Source organism: Nycticebus coucang, chromosome 4 (assembly GCF_027406575.1).
Source record: "Nycticebus coucang isolate mNycCou1 chromosome 4, mNycCou1.pri, whole genome shotgun sequence".
NCBI lineage: Eukaryota > Metazoa > Chordata > Mammalia > Primates > Lorisidae > Nycticebus > Nycticebus coucang.
The window spans coordinates 117,655,433-117,676,723 of NC_069783.1; the positions used below are offsets into that span (position 1 = coordinate 117,655,433).

At 54.6% G+C, this 21,291-nt stretch overlaps 1 protein-coding gene and 1 long non-coding RNA gene across 2 annotated transcripts; one reads left to right on the plus strand and one right to left on the minus strand.

Annotated features, from left to right (window-relative positions):
* Positions 1 to 1,546: 1,546 nt before the first annotated feature.
* LHX5 (LIM homeobox 5) lies at positions 1,547 to 11,706 on the minus strand. The gene is made up of 5 exons (XM_053587403.1): positions 10,964 to 11,706; positions 8,779 to 9,002; positions 7,879 to 8,156; positions 7,065 to 7,230; positions 1,547 to 3,346 (listed from the first exon to the last, which is right to left on the minus strand). The coding sequence occupies exons 1-5, from the start codon at positions 11,134 to 11,136 to the stop codon at positions 2,979 to 2,981; spliced, it is 1,209 nt and encodes a 402-aa protein (XP_053443378.1). The 5' UTR covers positions 11,137 to 11,706; the 3' UTR covers positions 1,547 to 2,978.
* On the plus strand, positions 11,641 to 19,848 carry LOC128583275 (uncharacterized). Its single transcript, XR_008379436.1, has 2 exons — positions 11,641 to 11,716; positions 19,386 to 19,848. It is a non-coding gene; the product is annotated as an uncharacterized LOC128583275 (long non-coding RNA).
* Positions 19,849 to 21,291: the final 1,443 nt, after the last annotated feature.

Sequence of the window (21,291 nt, forward strand, 5' to 3'; positions counted from 1 at the left end):
GGAGCTCTTTGACACCTCTGGATTCAAGTGCCTCATCTAAGTGGTGGCTGGGGATCCCCAAACAGCATAGGGCCTGAGTGGTGCACCATGTGGGGTCCTCCTCCCCTTCCCTTACTCCTGCCTCCTTCTCCGCCTCTGCCTCTCTTTCTCCCCTCCTCCCTCACTTCCTCCTTCCTCCTTTACCCTTTCCCTGCCTCTGTCGCTCTGTCACAAGCCCATTTGCCTTGCTGGGGATTGTGGGGTGAGTCTTCCCCTTACCACTTTATTTCCCACATCTCACTCTGGTATAATTTCTGAGTGAGCCCTTCTGCCAAATTCACACATGCCCAGAAAGCATTCAGGGAGCTGGCAGAGATGGAGCCCACCTTGCAAATTCTCCCTTGGTCTCTAGAACCATCACGATCAGGGCACCACGGAGGAGCAGAAACACAAACCAATACATGGACTGGAACCCCAGCTCTGTCACACCCCAGCTGTGTGACCTTGGCCAAGTCCCTTAACTTCTGTCAGCATCTTGGTAAAGCAATTAATAGCTATCCTGATACAATTCCAAAGATTTAGCAGCAAGAATTTTATTTCAGTATGGCTTAAAGTGCTGAAAAATTGCAAATGAACCCAAATGTCCAGCAATACATAGAATTTGTTAAAAAAGAAAACAAAAACCAAAAAAGGATGGCTCAGTCCTTCAAGGAGACACTAGGCAATGACAGTACAGGGTGATGTAACTGGCAGCGAAGATCGGTTATGAGTCTAGAAGGTATTTTGGGGTGACCCAGAGCAGGTGACCACATGGTGTGTCAGGGGATGATCTCTGGTTTCAAAGTGAAAGAAAAAGAGAACTGCATGACCATTGTTCTCTCCATCCTGGAGGATGACATTTTTTTCCTTTTGTTTATCTGAAATTTCTAAATTTTCCTTAGTGAGCAAGTAGCATTTGTCTGATAAAGACAAATGTGCTGTAGGAAAATAAAGGAAAAGCCACACGCCACCTTGCATTGTTCTTGTGAGGTCCACGTAAAGAAGGGTTAATGAGCAAGGCTCCAGCACGTGGCCGTTCTGACCTCCCTACCCTCACCTCTCCCAGTTGCTCCTAAAAGAAGTCAGCTCCTCCCACCCCAGGCTTGGGTAGAAAAGAGTGAGTCTCAATGCAGTACACTCTTTCATTTATTTTTCTCTTTCTCTTATCTGCTTTTCTAATCCTGCAGTGCCTGGGATGAAAGGGAATGTAGGAAGAACTCCCTCCAACCCCCACTTTTGCAAGTAGAGAAACTGAGGCAAAGACGGACACTTTAGGTAGTGGCCTCAAGCCTCCTAAATCTCAACCAACACTCCGGCCATCAAGCCTTTACCTAATGACACAAGCACTTAATTGCATAAGAATTGGGGAGCCCAACAGCCTGAGGTAAGGGTGGGGACACCGCATTCCTAATATAGCCTTGGAGATAACCAGCATTTTCTTTTCTTTTCTTTTCTTTCTTTCTTTCTTTTTTTTTTCAGCCTGGAATTACATGGGGGCATAGTTAGGAGTGCAGCTATAATTCTTTTGATGTCCTGGAGACAAACAAATCACATATCCATTCATTCATCAAACATTCTGAAGACCTACTGTAGTATGCACTAGCTTGTCTTAGGGCATCACACGAAGCATGAGCGATTCTGAGCCCAGCATACAGTAGCTGCCAAAATATGGTGCCACGTTCATGAACCTGGTAGTCACCAAAGGAGCTCTCCCTTTTTGGGTGAAGAGAGGCCTTTGCATTTATCAAGTCTGTTTAATGTCAGAGCCTAAGAGAAAAGAGAAAAGGATAGTTCCATTCACTCTGCTTGACTGTCAAAGTAGGGACAAAGCAGAAAACCACACAGCACTGAGGGAAAAAAGATTTTTTTTATTAATCTTTCTTTTTAAAAAAGTTGATTTTTTTGGGATTTTTTTTTTTTTAGGTAAACCTCTTTCTGCCTTCCCTCCCTCACTCTGCCCACCCTCCTCTTAAAAATATAAAAATGTCCAACCCCAGATAACTAGAGTACAATAAATAAACAGTAAACACAAAAACATACTTTATTTGTTTCTTCTTTATACAAAATAAGGAAACTAGAAGCGTTCAACTTCCAAAAAAGTATAATCCTGACAGCCCAACCTCCAGGCCCCGGGCAGGGAGGGTGGTCTGTGGGTCAGATCCCAGCAGCCTTGGCGCCTCGCCCCGGGAGGGAACGGGATGTGCGGGTGTTGAGTCCAGCCTGCACCGTCGAGCTCAAAATAACCGACAAAGTAAGGAAGAGGGGAGCCAGCCAGGGCTGCGAAGTCCGACCGCCCGGCTTCCTAGAAAAGCTGACCGTAAGCCTTGACATCGGCCACCAGGGGGCGCCAGCTCGCAGGTGGATTTGTCTTCCCGGTGACGCCCCGGTTCCAGCGCGTTTCTCGCTCCATCATCTCTCTCTGGCTGATGCTTTCCCCATCTCTCTCTCTTTCTCATCTTGCTCTCTTTCTTCTCTCTCCCTTTCCATCTCTCTTATCTTTTTTTTTTTAAGATGGGTAAAGCAGAGCGAGAAATAAGATTACAAAATGCAACTCGGATTGTAGAGACGGAGAAAAAACACCGTCGCTGCCCGTGGCCTCACCTCTCCTAGTCCAAAGAGGCGGTGGGTGGGGGGCAGGGAGGAGCGCACTTGCCATCTCTCTACCCTCCGGAGTATGAAGTATTGACTTTGGTCCCAAGAAATTGCGCTTGGCTGCCTAGAGAGCGCTGGCGGAGGGCTGGGGCTCCGGGAGAGCTGGGGGTGGAGGCAGGGGAAGAGGCCCCCAGACGAGAAGCAGCTGCCTGGTTGAGTGCGGACCCAAGAGAGAACCCCCGAGGGAGACCCATGTCTCCCACTGTGCCGCGTAGCTTCGGGGAGGGGAGTTTTGGTTTCGGGAGGCTTGATCCCTGCGGCGCCCCGGTGGGAGGGCCCAGCGTGGGGGTCCGGGCGGCCTGGTGGCCTTACCACACTGCCGCCTCGTTGAGCTCCGGGTTGGGATGCGACAGGGGTCCGCTGTAGCCGCTGGTGCTGCTCAAGGGGAAAGGCGGGCTGGGCCCGCCGCTGAACACCTCTCCAGGCATGGGGTGCAGCGCGCCAGGCAGGCCCGGCTCGGGGCTCGGCGTGTCCGGGTGCGAGATCATGTCGGTGAACCTGGGGTTGTCGGCCGCGTGCGGGCCTGCGAGCGGCGGCTCCAGCGCACCCAGCGGCGTTGAGCCGGCCCCGGAGGCAGCAAGGAAGCTGGAGTCAGCTGGCGACTGCGCCTGCGACGGCGGGCCGTGCGCGAAGAAGTCGTAGTTGCCTCCTGGAGCGTAGTAGTCGCCTTGGTAGTCTGCGGGAGGGAAGAGGAAGGAGACACGGAGCGATGAGAGAAGAAGTAGGCGAGGAATCCGGGAGTCTGGTAGGGGACGGGAGAGACGAAAGCCAGAGACTCGAGGACACGGGAGGGAGAGACCCCAGCAGGAAAGATAAAGGAAGAGCGTGACACTGACCCAAGGTTAGAGAGAGGGACCCACAGAGGTCGCAGACTCACGGGTAGGATTGGAGAAAAAGACAATGAGAGATTCCAAAAAGGAAAAAGACGAGATGGGAGAGGCTCAGAGACTGTGACAGTGAGGGGCAGAGGCATGGAAGGACAAGACTTCAAAGTCGTAGTTCCCTTAAAGATGGAGAAAGAAAGACTGCTGCGGCCAGAGGTACAGATTCCAGACAGTGTCTCAGAGTTAGAGAGAGATGTGTGGAGAGACACGGAGACCCCGAGAGACAGAGGCCTTGAGAGATTGTCAGAGGTGAAGAGGCGGATAGCGGGGAGCTCCCAGACTCTGGAAAAGAGGCACAGAATCCTCAGCCAGGATAGGAGAGCCCAGGAGATCAGAGGTCGGGTAATAGAGTGGAAAAGATGCAGAGTTGAGAAGCCGCGGTTAGAGACGCGCGAACCCGGGGCAGACGGCGAGAGAGGAAGGAGGGAAAGAGCTGATAGAGACCCAAGTGCCCAGAGATTTCAAGACAGTGGATCCACCGGCGAGATGGATCCCAGACTCCAGCAATGCAGAGGCTGAGAGGCTGGGGGACAGAAGCCAGGCGAGCACGAGCGGTGAGATAGAGAGCAGAGCGCAAGGTGGTTGAGACATAGGCGCCGACCGGCCGAGGAGAAGCTGGGACTTGGCCAGCAGCCGAGCGCAAAAGGGCTGGCAGGCTGGGCCGGGGGCGTGGAATCGCCACAGACCTCCCCAGGAGCCCTCAGTGCCCTTTCCTGTCTCCGTGCGCCCTGAGACTTGGCGCAAGTCCTTTGCCCGGCTAAGTACAGACACTCCCGCACGTTTATCGGGTGAATACTGGGGTCTGACCATTTGTCCGGAGCTCGCCTGGCTGGGAACGGAGAAAGCCTCAGAGATGTGGGGGAGGAGGAGGAAGACTCGGTCATTCGCTGGGTCATACCCAGAGCTCAGCGGGCGCCTCAGGGGTAAAGGCTGGATCCTTCAGCCTCATCCCGGTGGGTTTGCCAGGACATTCAGGTTCTGAAGCATTTGGGCACATGCAGCCCTTCACGAACCTGGTGATAGCTGTGAGCTCTCTCACGGGAAAAACGCACATGTGCACATTTTGCCCACAAATTCAGGGGGTGCAGGGACACCAGGTTACATTTTCCTCTTGCCTCAGCAAATTGCTTTTGCCTCACCCTTTAACTTCCTCCCACAGCCCCTCCTCCAGGTCCTTCGGGACACCTTGCTTCTCCTATCCAGGTGGGTCCCTGAAGACTTCAGGTGGAGAATCCCAGGGAAGGAACACCTTGTAGCAGGCACCTGTGACAATAACCCGCTTTGTACGCCGCGAAAACTAGCGCATCCAGAAGCCAAAGTCTCTTCTGCACGCCTGTATCCCGCTCTATTCAGGGGTCCCAGCACAGGGCGAATTCCAAATGCCCCCTCCTGCCTGCGCCCCGCCCCTCCAAACCCTGAAATCTGTCCAAATGGGGGGGCCTGGAAGCGTGGCTTGGGGACAGTTTAGGAAACAGCTAAACGGTGGCAAATTACTTTTTAAAAACGACTAATTCCATTCTCCCCAAAAGTAAAGGTTGAGAGCAGTGAAATTGGGGCCCCAAAGGGACGAAGGTGGGGGGCGGCCGGGGCCCGCAGCGAGCCGGCAAAGCAGCGAAGGCCGCGGCCCGGCGCGGTGCGCGCCGCCTCCGCCCATATGGCGGCCGGGCCGGAGGTAATTGGAACAAACGCCGTCTGAAAAGGGCACAAAAGCCGCAGCTGGGGCTTTGTCCGCGCTCCCACGGGGAGCCGCCGGCCCCGCCGCCCGGCCCCTTTCTCGCCCGCTGCCGGCCGCCACCGCCGCGATCTCCCAGCGCGGATTAGGCGCGGCTGCCTCGCTGGGACTGGGGAGTCCTGCCCCCCATTCCGGGGAATAAGGCCTCCCAGTCCAGCTCCCCACCCCATCCAACAGGCGCGCAGGGAGAGAAGGTGGCGGGATTGGGGGGTGAATATAATGGTCCTGGGGGGAAACCTTGCTTAATGACCCGAGCGGGGAAAAATTTCGGGCCAGTGCCGCCCCCACCGCCTCGTTGCTCTGGGGCCGAGATTTTGTGCTAGAGGGAGGCAAACTGGGTGGAGAGAGTCGGCGACTGGAAACCCGGGAGGACACGCCCACCACCCAGGCTGCCGGGGGCTGGGCAGTAGCGACTCCCCAACCTGATCTCCGCAACCGCAGTTTGTCTCCCCGGAAAAAGTGCAGCCTGGAATTTTGCTCACAATTTCTAGGGTCCCTGATCAGGTCTCAAAGTCTGACCTCCCAGGCCTCGCCTCTGGATGGGCCCAGGTCAATTGTGGGGTTCTCTTACCTTCCCTCCTGGGTCTGCCTAGGAGCCTAGCTGCTCCCTCCCACTGCCATTGAACCCACTTTTCAAAGAGAAGTTGCCTCTCCCCAACTTGGGCTAGTAGCTTCCGAGCAGGTCTATGCCCCAGAGTAAATCAGAAGCACAGATGCCTCCCTGGCATAGGCAGCCCCGGGTGGTCCCCAAACTCAGAAGCTGGGGGTGGGGGACGGGGGGGAGGAGGTGCTTCAGTGCACAGCTTTGGGAAGGGGAGGACCCAGAGTCAGCCCAAGCATGGCCTTGGAGCTAGGAGCCTCAGAAAACTGGGATGGCAGGAGTCATGGGTCACCAATTCAGTGTAAGAGAAACGGGAAGGGAGAGAAGGAAGGGAGAAGAAGGGGAGAGGAGGTGTCCAAGCAAGAGAGCTCACCCCAGCCCTGAGCCTCCCAGCGCCTTCTCCCTCCTTTATAAACGCACTCGCTACAACCCCAGAGTGGATGTCTGGGGGTTGGCCCAGTCGTTGCACCCCAGTCCGGATGAATCCCAGGGTGCTTGGGGCTGGAGTACAGCCAGAGTCCTGCCCGGAGCCACTGCTGGCATTTGGGCTAACTGTGCCAGACACTGTGCGCACAGTCCCCGCCACCGTGGAACAGGAGCTGCTGCCTTCAAAGCCAGCCAGCAGGCGACTGGAGTGAATCCAGATCCTCCTCCTCCCCACTGGCCCTTCCCTCCAGTGCTTGGAATCCGTCTCACGCCCAGTGCTTGAGCCAGGGCAGCAGGAAGGCTGTGTGTCCATCGGGGCGACGGGGTGGTGTGGATTTAGTGTGTGAAGTGCGGGACTGTGTGCCTGTGGGTTTGTGTGTCTCAGTGAGTGTACCTGGGGTGGTGGGAATATATTTGTTCGTGATCGTGTGTCTAGATGTCCTGGAGGTCTCTGAATGCAAGTGCGTGTGAGGGTGCACTCACGTGTCCTGCGTGGGTGAGGGAAGGTTGAGTGTGTCACTGCGTATCTTGTATGTGTCACTGTATGGGTGAGTCCATGGCTCTGACTCCATGTCCAGGTGTCGGGCAGTGTGCATGTGTCCCTAACTGCATGTCCTGGGAGGGTAAGAGGGAGCGAGAGGGGGTGGGGATCCCTGGGCGGCTGTAAGCTCTCTGGCCCAGGCGCTGCGCCTTCATTAACCATAACAGCGCAGGCGGAGGTACTGAACAGCGCGTTCGGGGCGCTCCTTACCTCCGTAGTAGGTGTACGGGGTAGACCCCAACATCTCAGACTCGTCCAAGCGGCCGCCCAGCGGACGCATGCGCCGCGGACTCCGGAAGAAGGCGTGTCTTCGGGCGCCCAGAGCGCTCAGCTGCTTCATCCGGCGTTCTTTGGACCTTCGGTTCTGAAACCACACCTGGGACGCAGGAGGGGGCTGTCAGCTCGGGGTCAGGCGAGCCCTCCGCAGTTCTCCCCTACCCTCCTAGGTCGACCCCGCTGGGTCCTAGCGCCTCTTCCGCACCCGGGCTCCCGGGAGGAGGAGGCTGGGCTGGATTAAACCGGGAGGGGTGGAGAGGGGCCTCGGCGAACCAGCCAAGGGTGAAGGATTTCGCGGACCCGTGGGGCGACTCATAAAGACTTGGGCTTTCCAGTCCTGGGCTTGCCGGCGGCCTGACGGCTTTATAAAGGCTTCCTGCCCGGCATGGCTCTCCCCCTGGCCCCCTGGCTCCAGAGCCCGGCCCTGGTGCAGGGAGAGGGCGTGTGACGAGCATCGCCTCTTTCTCTGCTCCGAAGGTGGGAGGAAAGGAGGGGTCCTGGACCCTAGAGAGGCTTAAAACCTTCCTGACCAACGCGAGGGAACAGAATTCAGAGAGGTGAAGTGACTCGCCCCAAATCGAACCACCAGGAGGACAGCAGGGTTGGGTTAAATCTTTTTGACTCAGAGTCCCGGACCTCGGGAGCACCTTCTGCTCCTAGAACAGAAGCCAGCGCACTCCGTGCCAAGGAGGCTGCCGGCTTCCCGACAAGGCAGGGCCAGGGAGGAGTGACCAAGCCCAGGCCGCACCTGGATGACTCGCATGTTGAGGCCGGTCTCCTGCGCCAGTTGCTCTCGGATGTGGCGCGTGGGCTTGGGCGTAGCGGCAAAGGCGGCCTTGAGAGTCTCTAGCTGCTTGGCTTTGATGGTGGTGCGCGGGCCGCGCCGCTTGGTGCCCGAGTTTTGCTCCTCGTTCTCGTTGTTTGCTGTCTCCTTGTCCGACGAGGTCGAGTTGTCAGTCTCCTTGGGGTCGTCCTGCAGTGGGTCCTGGAGGTCCGGGGACAAACTGCGGTCCGTACAGGATGACACTGCGGAGCGGACGGATCGGGAAGGGGACAGCGGCGTCAACTGCGGCGGGGCGCCTCTCCACTCCGGGGGCTGGTTCCCGCAGGCCCAGGGCACCGCGGGCTGCACTGGATTCCCTCCCAAACCTGCGACAGCCCCTCCCCCAGGGACCTGGCGCCCGCCCACTCTCTCCAGGCGGGGCTGGGCCTTCGGAAGGGCTTCTTAAGCCCTCTCCGCACATCCAGCGATTGCCTGAGAAAGGGGGGAGCAGGCCTTCTGGGTCTTCCTCTCTCTCTCTTTCCTCTACACCACAATGTCCTCCCAGTGCACCTAGAAATTACCTGAGTGACACAGAGGGTGAATTGCAGGGTTTCAAATTAGGGAAGGAGGGCCATTTGGAAAGGCCTCCTGAACTTCCTGTCCAGAAAGGCAGGAAATAACTGGTGGCTCCACATCCCCCTTAAAACCGGCTCCAACTTTGTCTCTCTTCCCCAACCTTTACCCCCCTTGCCTTGCCCTGGAACTGCTTGATGGGTGAGGCAGAGCCATGAGCTGTGAGCTGGGCACAGACGACTCACTGGAGGTAAAGTAGGGCAGAGCAGGAGGGCTCGAGAGCTCAGGCTAGGGAGAGGGGGAGCTTCATACCTGAATTGAGGCTGCCCTCCTTGAGACTGGACGAGCTCAGGTAGTCGTCTTTGCACACAAACTTGTTCTCATCGATGACATAGAGCTCCTCGCCTGTGGATAGCTGTTTGTTGCACACCATGCAGGTGAAACAGTTGAGGTGAAAGACTTTGCTGCGGGCCTTGCGCACCAGGTCGCTGGGTGAGATGCCTTGCGCACAGCCAGCGCACTTGGTGCCGAACCGCCTGCAGACACAAGGTGCCCATCACTGTGGAGTGGGTCTGTCCAGTCCTCTTCAGCCCTTGATCTCTTCCCACCCACCCTGACTTCTGAGAAACCTCCATTTTCACATCTGTCAAACAGACTCCCAATCCTGCGTTTCCTGGCCAGAGCAGGAGAAGCAGCACAGATGTCCTGGGCTGGTCTTGGGACTAAGGCAGCATGCCCCCATAGAGTTTAGTCAGACTCTATTGAGCTATGAAGGGGCAGGCAGTGGGCACAGCCTTGAACCAAACAGAGGACTGAGAGTATCCCAAGCTGCCCCCCCCTCCCCAGCCAGACATGTCTAGGCTGCTGTAGGCAAACTCAGAGTCCATGAAGGATTTGAAGGGTGGGGGGGAGCAGGGTTTGGACCACTTCTTGGCTTTGCCTCCTGGAGGCTTTCTAGTCTCCTGGTGCCCAGGTGGGGCCAATCTGCCTAGCTGGACGGTCCTAGCAGTGAGGTGGGGAGCCCCTCTCCTAGACCAGACTTAAGCAGGAAGGGGAACCTTCCACTGATTCCCAGCACCAACTGAGAGGCTGTCTAGTTCCGAACCATGGAAATAGGCAGGAGCAGGATCTTACAGGGGGTAGACTCAAGGAAGCAAGGGCTGAGTTCCCGCTACCACCTGCCCTCCCCCACCCCCCAATCTCAGGCAGCAGGGGCATGTGAACAGAAGGTAACCATAAACCTTGCATGGCCAGGACAGGGATCTCTCCAGTCCCCACTTTCTCACATTCCTGATCTAATTCCTTTTCTTTCATCCTTGAGCCCAGGCAGAAAGGTGGTTTCCCCTGAAATAGGTGGTGCAGGGGTGAGGTGCAGATTGGAGGGAAAGAGGTGGGCCCGGGACTCTGGGGATCCTACATCTACTTACACCTACCTCTCTAAACAGGGCGAATTTGGGTGACATTGATGTAGTGAGGGCATTAGAAGCCATAAGTCACTTTTGGTCTTATCCGGCGGCGTAATTGGCCATATGCACCTTATCAAAAATCATTAGGCGCTTTGCAAGCACCCCACATTAGGGGCGTTGGGCCTCCGGGGCCGGTGAGTTTACACGTGTAAAGGCGCGGCTGACATTTTCTTCTATTCAAATTCCCTAGTGCGGAGCCGCTGGGGCCAGCGCGAGGCCGTGGCGTTAATCACGCCCCCCTTCCTTGGCGCCCGGAATTCGCGTTCACAAAGCCGGCCTTGGACGACCGGTGGAAGCAGGCAGGGCTAAGCTGCCCCAGACCCCACAGGCATCCAGGCTGTCCCCCCACATTTCCCAGCTGAGAAACTGAGGCCCAGAGAGGCGATCTGCCCTGGCCCACTTGGGGGCCTGCACGGGCTGCGGGGGAATGAGGGGAGATAGGACATAGGCTAGAGCCCCCAGGTCCTAATTCTTATCCTCCATTTCCGTTGTGCTTTTCAACATGGAAGAAAAATGTTTAAGGGGCTATGAGGCGAGGAGGGGGAGGCTCTTTCCTCCCATCACCAGGGGACACTTTTATCTATGGGCTCCCTCTGGAGCTGAGAAGTTTCAGCTTGTCTAGGAGGGCGGCCTGTGGGTACACTCGTTATGCCCCAGGGAGAAGCCTCCAGCTGTCCCTAACTCCAGCAAAAATCGTTCTTTTCTAGGGATGGGGCTTAAAGCTTCAGTCGTGGGGTGGCAGCCGGGAAGGGGCCGGGATGGGTGGAGAGCAAGTTTGTCTGGGCTTCCTGTCCCTGACTCACCACCGCTGGGAGCCGGCCTGGAGGAGCGACCGCAAGGCAGCCACGCAGCTCCTTCCTCCGCCAGGTTCAGGCTCTTTCCCGGACCGAGGACGGGAGGAGAGCAAAGTGCTCCGCATGGAACCTTGTGAGCCCGGGAGGCTGGGATGGATATCGAGATCTACCCTTCCCCAGCGCCCCAGTGGAGCGCTCAGGGTAGCGCACAGGCAGCAGCGCGGCGCGGCCTCTTACCTGAAGAAGTCATTTTTGCAGTAGAGCTTGCCCTCGCGTGAGAAGCACTTCTCTGAGAGGTTGGTTTTGCACTCGCAGCACTGAACACATTTGATGTGCCACGCGCGGTCCAGCACGTTCAGCAGAAAGCGGTCGAGAATGGGCCGCTCGCAACCTGCACAGTGCACCATCATAGCCCCGCGCCTCGGCGGCTCCGGCCGCCTTGCCCTCCCTGTGGGCCCCCGGCCCTCGGGCCTTCCGGGCTGGCCGCTGGGCTTTGCCTCTGGTCTCAGCAGCAGCTGGGCGAGTCTGGTCCGGACCAAGACTCAGCCGGTTAAGTCCTTGGGCGATCGCTGGCCTGGCGCCGGGCTGCCCAGAGCGGGATAGGGGGTAGTGGCATTCACCGCCTCATGCTACAGGCCGCGCGCCCCGGCGCTTGTTCCGGGCTCTCCCAGGTGTCTCGGATGGCTGCTGGTCTCCGCGCTGCGGAGCTGCTTTTCCCGGTGGCTGAGGCGCCGGCACTTTCCCCCACTTTCAAGCGGTCCCGATCCTCATCTTTGTCTGGCCGCCGCCTAATTCGCGCATCCTTATTCAGATTTGGTGACGTGGCGCGGCACGTAGGGGGCCCAGCGGCCAATGGGCGCACCGTGGCCATGGCAACCTCTTAAATTTATAGCATATCTAAATTGGCCACAGCTTTGCGGTCCGGACAGAGCAAAAAAAACAAGGCATCAGTATTGTTGAGTATTAGCTTGTACCTGGTTCGGAGGCTAAGTAAGTATTTACTTTCTAGTTTGGGGCTGGGGGGCGGGGGCCGCGGGATCCGAAAACTGCATCTCTCTTCCTCTCTCTCTGCTCACAAATACTTGGGGGTCAGGGTTCCAAGGCCTAGCCTAGAAGGCACTTCGTCTCCCTTCGCTGTCCCCGGAACTTGCGGAAGTTGCCCGTGGCCGGGAGCGCGCTCTACGTCTGCCTCCCCTTCCCCAGCCCAGCCCTCCCAGATTGGACTCACCCACTCCCGAGCCTCTGGGGTCTGCGCCCTAGAGCTGCGTCAGCGTGGTTCTCCAGGCTCCGGGAGCTGGCCTCGGCTTCTTTTGTCATACACGGGGCTGGGGCCAGCCGCGCCTTTCTCATGGAGAGAGCTAGTGGACGCCAACAGACGACTTGGGGCTGCAGAGCCCAGCCCCAGGCCCAGTGTGGGGCGGTTATGGTGAGGTGGTGCCATTTGGCCTGGTCCCGGACTCCGGAGTTTCAGCTCAGAGCGCTCCACTTACTGAGCTCTGAGGGCAACGTGGAGGGGGGAGATTCAGGGTGGACGGGTCTTCTCGCACGCCGATAGCTCAGAGGTGGCACTCACCACGTCTCTCCTTCTCTTGCCGTACTGTCCGGATCCCTGGTCAGGCAGTGGGCACTGTGATGAGTGGGTGGCACTTGGAGAAACAGGGACGCCAGCGACTGCGTGGGCGTTGTTTGCACTCACAGCGCGTGCAATCTGAGTATGCAAGCTCAGTCTCCCGCTGAGCACAGGGAGGGAGGCATACATGTGCTCGTGTGTTCTAGGGCATGGCAGGGCACCGGGGATATGGGGGAGTGTGCGTGTGCGAGTGATCTCAGTTGTGTCTAGGGAGAGGGTGGTAGGGCTGAGGGGGAGGCCTCCTTTTCCTTGGAGCTAATGGGCTCTCCAAGTTGGAGAGGTGGAAAGCACCATGGAGAAATTTCTTTGCTGACAAGCTAGGGAAAGGGGAAAGAGGGCTGAGGAGGTAGGGCCTGGGCCCCAGGGCTGGAACTAAAGGGCTTTGTGCCCAGACTTGGCGATGAACGTTCGCTGAGGTGTATTTCCTGAATTTCTTCATGCACACTCACTGTTTGACAATTGCATTTTTGCATCTGTTTTTAGTGTGTTAAGGATCACTCCTGTGACTGCGTTTGGTATGTGTAATTTTTGTGTTTATAATTGTGTGTAGTATTTGTATGCACTAATGTGTGCACTTTTACTTTTGCTGGGCTGTGTATATGTGTGTGTGTTACTTGAGACCCTGTGCTTATGAGGGTGTTTGCATGTGTATGGATTTGTGTGTGTGAACACTGATATGAAGGTGTACTTAAAAATATGAATGTGTTGGTGTGTAGGTGAACATGTGCATGGTTGAGACCTGGAGCTGGGTTGGGTGTATGTGTGAGTACAGAATTTTGAAGATCTATGTTTGTGTGCCATCACTCTGTGTGTGTATGTGTGTGTGTTTGTGTGTGTGTTTGTGTGTGTATTTGTACAAACAGTAGTATTTTTAATGCAACTCCCATAGGTTTTTTTTGGGGGGTATGTTTGTTTTTATTTGATTCCTAACAGTGTTTACTTTCATGGATTGGAGGTGGGGGAACAGAATCTGTAGTTGCCTGTGGTGGGGCACAGAGATGCTCATTTGTCCCCCCGATTCTTTCCAGATCTAGTGCTGTCCCCACAGTGTGTAGGGGAGGTGATCTTGCTGGGGTCAGGCAAGGGAATTGATAGTTGCCTGTCATGGGATGGGGTGTAGACCCACCAGCCAGGCCTCCAGCAAAGAAGTCCCCACCCTGGGCAGCTTGTGCCTTGTTGATGTTGTTACCTGATCCTCCAGCTTGTCAGGGGACAGGTGTCTACACTGTATAGTAGTGAGGACAGTTAGACCCTTGGTCTGCAGGATCTCAATTGGCCTGCCAGGCCCAGCCAAGAGAGGCTTCAAAGGAAACTGCAGTTTCTGGTAGCCCCTGGCCCTTCCCAGCTGGGACATGAACAATCCTTGAGCTCTGGCAGGGTAGAGATGGAAAGAAATAAAACCTCAGAGAGGAGAGAGGCACCCAGGCTCCCAAAGGAGGTGAATTGTTCTGCCTTCTCAGTCTTTGTCTCACTGTTTTTTTTTTTCTGTCTCTCCTGAATTCATCATGTCTTTTTTCCTTTCTATTTCTGTTGCTCTTTTATGCTCAACAATTGTCTGTCCTCTTTCTGTTTACCTTTCCCTCTGTTTCTCTTTCCCCTTTCCTCCCTTCTTTCTTTCTTTTTTCTCTCTCTTTCATTCTTTCTTTTTTTTGTTTTCCTTCCTTGGCCTCTCTGCTGGGGCTTCCAAATCCAGCATCCAGCTCAATGCTGCGATTAGCATTTTTCATTGTGCACTGTACAGATTTTGGGGTGTGGGGAGCAGACTTTCATGCCCCACCCACCCACCTACTCTACAGTCATCAGAAACATCCATCTGGCTACCTGCTTCTGGGCTCCAGAGTAGGTACACAGAGATACTCTCTCCCAAACTGCACAGAAAATATCTGAAGAGCCAAGTCTGGTGTGGGTTCCCAGCCTGGGCATTACTCACCTGCCAGCTGCGGGGGACTGTGTCCCAGCTCCCTCTGACTCTCCTATAAACCCACATGCCTTCCTCTCCTGGATGGCTTAAATGCCAGTGCACAGCCAGGCCCCAACCACCATGTTGTCAGGCCAGGGAGGTTGCAGGAATAGGGGAAAATATCAGACAGCAGCCCTGGATGGGGATTTGGTGGGTCACCTGGGGCTGAATCCCTGCTTGTGGGAGATGAGGAATTTGCTTCCACAAGCTCAGCTCTGACCTTCCCCACGGGCTGAGTTGCAGCCCCTGGAGTTGCCCTGGGGGCCTCACCCTCAGTACAGCCCCTGTTCCTCCCTAGTTCCCATACCCTGATCCCAGCTGGGCTGCCCTGAAGCCAGCTCAGCCTTCTCCAGCCCACCATCTTCCTGGGTGCACAGCCTCGCAAAATGCCAGCAGACCAACTATTAGACAGATCCTACCCGAACAGCGCTAACAGATGGCGACAAGGCAGCGAAATCCCCTCCTGTATGTAACTAATAAACCGCTTGTGTCTTAACAGGGAAATGCATGGAGAGGCAATGTCACTTATACGAGATGTTGATGGAATTTACTATATAAAAATCTTCCTCCTAGAGTAAAGAGTATCAACATTACAACTCGACAGACAGCGGTGGGATAAGTAAAACAGACAAAAGACAAACAAGATAATAATCTGCTTCCAATCACTTAAGCCCCGCAGTTAGTAATATGCGGTTTGCATATTCCCCCTTGAGTTCGGTAATTAATTACCGGCGAGGAGGCTCACACCCGCCTGGGGTGGGGAGTTTTGAGGCACCCACTGAGCTGGGGCGTGTGTGGGGGGCTCCTTTCTTGACTTCTTTAGTCGGGGACACGGGGCCGGCTGGAGTGAGGGCTCTGCTGGACGTTTGGAGCTGACCTTCCCCGCAGGTCGAAGAGGATATTTCAGTCGCACCTCACTACTTCTCACCAAAAGTCTCCTGCCCGCCAGGTTCTGCAGTCAAGCAGGAATGAGGGGCTTCTCTGGCGGCCAAAGTCTCTCCTCGCTCCTCACTAGGGGATCACCTCTCTTTGAATGGCTGGGAGTGACCTGGTTTCTTGGGGAAAGCGCTCGCTGGGGGCCGCGGTGTCCAGGGGAACCCGGGAGGTCCCCGCGCTCCTTGCCCTCTTTTCGGGCTAGTATCTTGGGCGACACGGCCGGTCCTCTCCCTACTTCGACCCCTCCCCCCCACTTCTCATACTCCCCCCACCCCCAAGAGCCAGCTCCGCTTTAACATTAAACAAACGCAGCGAGCGCCTCGGAGCTGCGCTCTCGGCCGGGTCTGCGCCGCGGCGGCGGCGGCGTTACAAATTGTAAATTTAAATTGCTCGCCGGATTCATTACCTCCCCTCTTTGATTTCAGCCAGCCGTGAAAAATTATACTGGTGTACCACTGAGAAACTGTTTTGCCGCAAAGAGCCTACGCCTAATCACTGGCTTTCTCCCTCCGACAAAAGTGTAATTATTTTGTTTGGGGTGTAAATATAGACCGCGCCGCGCACACACACTCAGCGTCCCGCCGCGCCGCAGCGCACCGCCCGCTGCCGAAAGGAGTCGGGCTCCCGAGTAGGATCGGGCGTGAAGGCTGGGCCGCGCGGCCCGGAGGCCGGTGGAGGGCGGCTGGTTTGGTGCTCTGGTGAGACCCAGCGACCCGAACCGGCAGGTCAGGTCCTCAGCTTCTGCCCTCTGGAGTTTGTATTTGCCCAAGACCCTGTGCGCCCTAGCTAGCCTGAGTGGACGCTGGTGGTGTGTGATGGATGCGTCAGGGCACCAGCTCTGGCCTAGGCATCTGCGCAGGGATGCGGGAGGGTGGCGAGAGTTGGGTAAAGTGGGGGTGGCTGAATTTTCTGAGTCCCCCCACCCCCGTTCCAGTCCCCAGCCAGGTGGGGGCGCCGGCTGGGGATTGGAACCTTAGGAGTCAGAGGCAGCGCCTCTGGCCTCCCACACTCGCTGGAGGTTGACTGCTTGGTTTCCAGACCATCTCTGTGGGGCGTAGGGCCTTTCTGTCAGTTGAATCCTGCGCCGCTTAATTAACAGTCTAGTTAACTGGGACATTTAATCAAAAAGCGGGGGAATCCTCCATCCCTTCCCTCTTCTCCCTATCTCCCCTCCTCTCTCCCTCCTTTCCTTCCCTCCCTCTCTCCCTCCCTTCCTTCCTTCCTTCCTTTCTTCCCAGGGAGAGCTGCAGAGGATGGAAATTAAATCAACCCCTCTCGAAGTTTATCCCTTTTCCAATCTTCCCGTCTTTCCCAGCTCCTGGAAGGAAAGCTTCAGTCTGAATTCAACTCCAGTCCAATATTGGGAGTAGAACTTTAAGGGTGCTGCAGGCTCAGGTAACACATCTGAGTCAGCTGTATGTGGCCCTAGCATCCATCTGTGTAGTATGTGTCTGCTAAGCTCACTACTGTCTGGGCAGGCCTGGCACCTCCACACTGGAGCAGGAGGGGAGGCCAGTGGCTGTGCAGCCATTTAGCCCTGAACTAAGTGAGTGTTCTGGCTTGTGGGCATTGGTCAGATTTAGCCCTGAACTAAGTGAGTGTTCTGGCTTGTGGGCAATGATTTCTCTGAGGGTCCCCTCCTCTCTTACTGCAACCCCTCTTCATGGAATGCCCCCCACCAGGGCTCCCACTCCTTGGGCTATCTGGCCAGCTCAAGTAGGTTACAATCCCCTGTTTTGAGAACTCATTCCCTGGAGGGAACTCAGGCTCTAGTTGTTGGGAGAGCACAGTAGGGGTGCTCTCAGACCGTGCAGACCCGGCCGAGAGTGCAGCTCCAAAGCGCTCACTGCGTTTGTTTAGTGTTAAACGCAAGACAGAAGGAAAGGTACAAGATGGACTTCCAACTTGTGAGGGAAACATTAATGTTTTTGTTCAGAGAGGAGAAGCCCCATACTTGGTGCAGAGTGGTCCAGCTACTGAGCCAAATGCTGGACAAGGTGCAGACTCCAGGCGTCCTGCTTCCCTGGGCCAGCTGGGTCCGGCTGAGCACTGAGCACTGCCGGATTCTCCTCATCTTTGCACTGGGATCTGAGAGGCCAAGCTCTGCGCTGGACTGCGGTTTTGGCCCCTCTACCACCACTGAGACTATATGACAGTCGAGGCCATTCACCAGGCTCTGGCAGCTTGCAGCTCTACTCTGGCTCTGGAGCTCAAAGAGGGGACCCTTTCTGCAGATCCCTAACCTCCAAAAGGGTCCCCCTTACTTTCTAGTCGACCTGCTAGTCCATGTTTGAATTCATAGCTTGCTTTACTCGTCGTGTTTGGTAGCTCCAGCTCTTCTCTCTCTCTCTCTCCTCTCCCACCCTCCTCCCCGCCCCTCCATATCCCACCTCCTTTTTGTTAGCCTAATGTGGGTTCCTTTAGAATTCCTTGGACTTTGGCAGCCCTAGCGCTGTGTGTGTGTGTGTGTGTGTGTGTGTGTGTGTGTGTGTGTGTGTGTGTGAGTGAGAGAGAGAGCCGGTGCGCATGTATTTCTCGGTTGCTAATGATTGTGTGTTGATAGAGTAATGCAGTGGCCTCATTAGCCTTTGTTTAGAAGGTGTTAAAAGGGAAATCTGCATCGGAAAGCAGCGGTTTACACAGCAGCAAGGCTGAACGCCGCGCGAAGCAGCAGAGGGGGGAACGCTCCACCTCCCCAGGCACTCACCACCCGCGGAACCCGGGAGGGGGGAGGGGACCAGGGAAGGCGACCCCCAGCTCCTTCCTCCCAAGGCCAGTATGTTTACCCCGCTGGGCGCCCTTCTGCTCTGCGGGGACCGCAGCGGGGATCGCGCTTTCTCTAGAGCCCTCAGAGCTGCTCAACAGTGCGCGGTGGCCTTTCTCCCCCAGGTTTCTGGGATAGGATGAAGGAGAGGGCAGAAGGCTGATTTGAAAAAAATTCCAAGGATTTCTTTTTTAGGGGGGTGAGTGAGGCATCTTCTTTTAGAGGCGAATACAGATGGGTCTGCAGAGGTTGGCTGGTGGGCTGGGGGCGATTTGGGCACCCATGTCGGGGCCCCAAGCTTCAGTGGGCCTGTAGAAAGTCCTCTTTCTTTCTTCCTAACACATTCACAGACCTCCACAGAAGAGCCTTTCTTGAGTCAGAGGTTCATTCTTAAACTTACTTTCCTAGACTACCACTACCCCAGGACTCCACGTAGAAACGAATTCCGCGAATTCGTGGCTAGTCTGGCCTACTTCCCTTAAAGCTTGGAGGAAGCGCCTAACTTTAATGAGCCTGGGCTACGGAGTGTGTGTATGCGCGTGTGTGCACACGCGGGCACGTGTGTGCACACGTGGGCACGTGTGTTTGTGTATGTGTGTGTAGCGTTTGGACAGCGATCTTAGCGCTTGGCATTTTTTACCTTCTAGGGGAAGCAAGGTTTGAGGAAGAGCAGAACGTGAGAAGAAATTATTTTTATCCTTGGTCCTACGAAAGAACCCACGGAAAAAAATTATTTTCACTAGAGGGTGAAGCATATTGAACTTGGAGACAGACGCTTTTCTTGGGGAAAGAAAGGAAAAGCGCTGCCAAATTCGTGTGGGCGCCTCTGGAGGAATAGATAGGTTCTATTTGTAACACAATTCAAGGCTGGTTTTAGTTGTTATTATTTTCTTTTTCCCCGGACGCGATTGCATGAGAAGAAACAATTTCTCATCTTTCTAGCTTCCCCCTCTAAGTGTGGGTTTTCCCTCCCCTAGATTTGAGTTTGGGGTCTTGGGACGAAGCTCAGCTGGTGTGTAGCGTCACTGGGCGTTCATAGCTTTCAACAAGCATTGGGAAGCGTTCGACGTCGCTGCTTTTTTGTTTGTCTTTTTTTTTTTTTTTGTCGAAGGCAAGGCGTTGTCAGGGGACAGATCGTGGGGGAATGGGGCCTCAGGCAGTGACAGTGCAATGAATTCTGAACCCAGACAGAACTCGCCATGGAGAACTGCCTGGCTCCCTCCACCGCAAGGTTCCGCGGGAAAGCAAGTTAAAATCGGCTGCTGACACGCGGTGCGATTGGATTAGGGTCGAGTTCGGAGGATGCGGGGAGAGGAAGGACAATCTCTACCGCTCTCCTCTGCTTTCTCTCTGTTTCTTCCCCAAGCAGGTTTGTCGGAGAAGGCAGGGGTGAGCCCCCGGTGGCTGCCCGGCTGTACTCCAGCGCCGGTGTTTGGACCAAGACAAAGGCGGGAGCTGTCCGCGGTGCTGAACCTGCTGCTCGCCGCGGGGGCCAAATGGCTCCGGAGCCAGCCTTCCCCTCATTTATCCGCTTCCTTCTCTCTCCCCTTCACTCTGGGACTCTTGCCTTCCTCTGCGTTTATTTTGCTTTTTTTTTTTTTTTGGTGATGAAGGGGGTGCGGGGAGCTCTCCTCAGAACATGCATCTTGTACACAGGTATACATATACATGTATATCAAAGAACAAAACCATTGATTAAAACGACGGTGTCTTCTCAAATAATTTTTGGAAGGTTTGTTTTTAACTACATCCTAAAACAGATGAAAAGAGCTCATTTTCACCTCTAAAGAAATGGAAATTACAAAACAATAGAATTAAAAAGCATAACGAATGCCATGGCTCTGCCCTTTGATTTATTCTGAAGTGGCAAGGGGTTTAGAAATTTTAGTTTTAGGAATATCAAATCCTGGCATCCTAACTTCTTGGACATAGAATATAAGAGTTTAGGGGGATTGGTAGTGTCACACGAAGGTGCACAGACGAGGCACCTGCCTATGTGAGGAAAGATAGATGGCTTGTGAGGTTCAAAGTGATGGACATTAAATTAACTTAACCCTTTGAGGCAGAGATGAGATTTGCAAGGATAACAATCTTCTGAACTATTAAGAGGGAGATGATTCCTTTTGAGAGTTTTGGTACAAAACTGGTTAATCTGGTTAAATCATTTTCTAAATGTTCCTGGCATTACCCAGGTGCCTAGCATGGTATATAACCAAGGCTATTCCTCTGCTCAAATTGGTATGCAGCACTTGTCTAAATAAGTTTGTGCAGAGGAGGGGAAAAAATCACATACTCCCTGCCCCTGAGGGGCACCCATTTTAGTGCTCACAGATCTGTATACATTTCCTCCAGCATCTCTTAGACATACCGCCTCCCAGAAAGCTCAGATGCCCCGGGTCTGTGTCTTCATTTGATCTTCTCAGCGCCCTCCAAGCCTCCCTCTGCAGGAGTGTCAGTTAAGCCCAGTTGTTAGCATTGCCCATACATATGGAGAGGGGCCCCTGTGAATTCAAGGGAATACAATCACTCTGGCTCCCTACATGGACATTGCAGAGCTAATTTGCCCATAAAGGCAGAGGAACCAGAATTCTCCAACTGGAGGAATTTGTAATAAAGGGTTATATCGTAGGGTTGGGGTTAAAGACACTCCAGTTCCTCCAGACACTGACTGTTGTCTTCTTACTCAACTGCCTTTAAATCTTTCATGGAGACCAATGTGGGTTGTGCCTTTGGACCATGCACCTTTCAACCTCTCAGAATGCAGAAACTCATGGTGCCGGGAGAGAAGCCCTGACCTTGGGTGGGGAAGGAGAAATTTTTTAAAAGTCATTCCTTGAGTGACCATTATGTGCATTTGATTTCTTGGTCTTCATTACACCTTTGAAAAGTAGTAGATATTTATCATGGCCCCATTTTACAAATGAGGATACTGAGGCCCAGAAATGTTTATTAAGTTATTTATAGTTATGTATTGAAGGCCTGTGATTCTAACTCAGATTTCATTGCCTTTAGGGACTCTGCTTGCCATAATATCCTATGCTTTTCTGGGGCCACACTGATGGATACATTGTGGTTACAATGCTAATCATTATTTTTTTAGCACAATTCTGGGTTCCCTGGCCATTATGATCTGCAGTTTGGACTTGAAGTTGGTTTAAATCCTAACTTTGAGAGCAAGCAATAAAAATGCAGAGGACAAAAGACTCTCCTTTCATGTGGGTTGGGTGGGTATTACATAGAATGGGACCAGCTTCATGCGAAAACCTCTTAGACTC

Coding starts and splice junctions, on each gene's coding strand:
- LHX5 (XM_053587403.1), bottom strand. CDS start 11,136: ATGATGGTGCACTGTGCAGGTTGCGAGCGGCCCATTCTCGACCGCTTT. Junction 9,003..10,963: donor TGCAAAAATGACTTCTTCAG/GTAAGAGGCCGC, acceptor TTGTGTCTGCAG/GCGGTTCGGCACCAAGTGCG. Junction 7,231..7,878: donor TCAACATGCGAGTCATCCAG/GTGCGGCCTGGG, acceptor CCTGCGTCCCAG/GTGTGGTTTCAGAACCGAAG.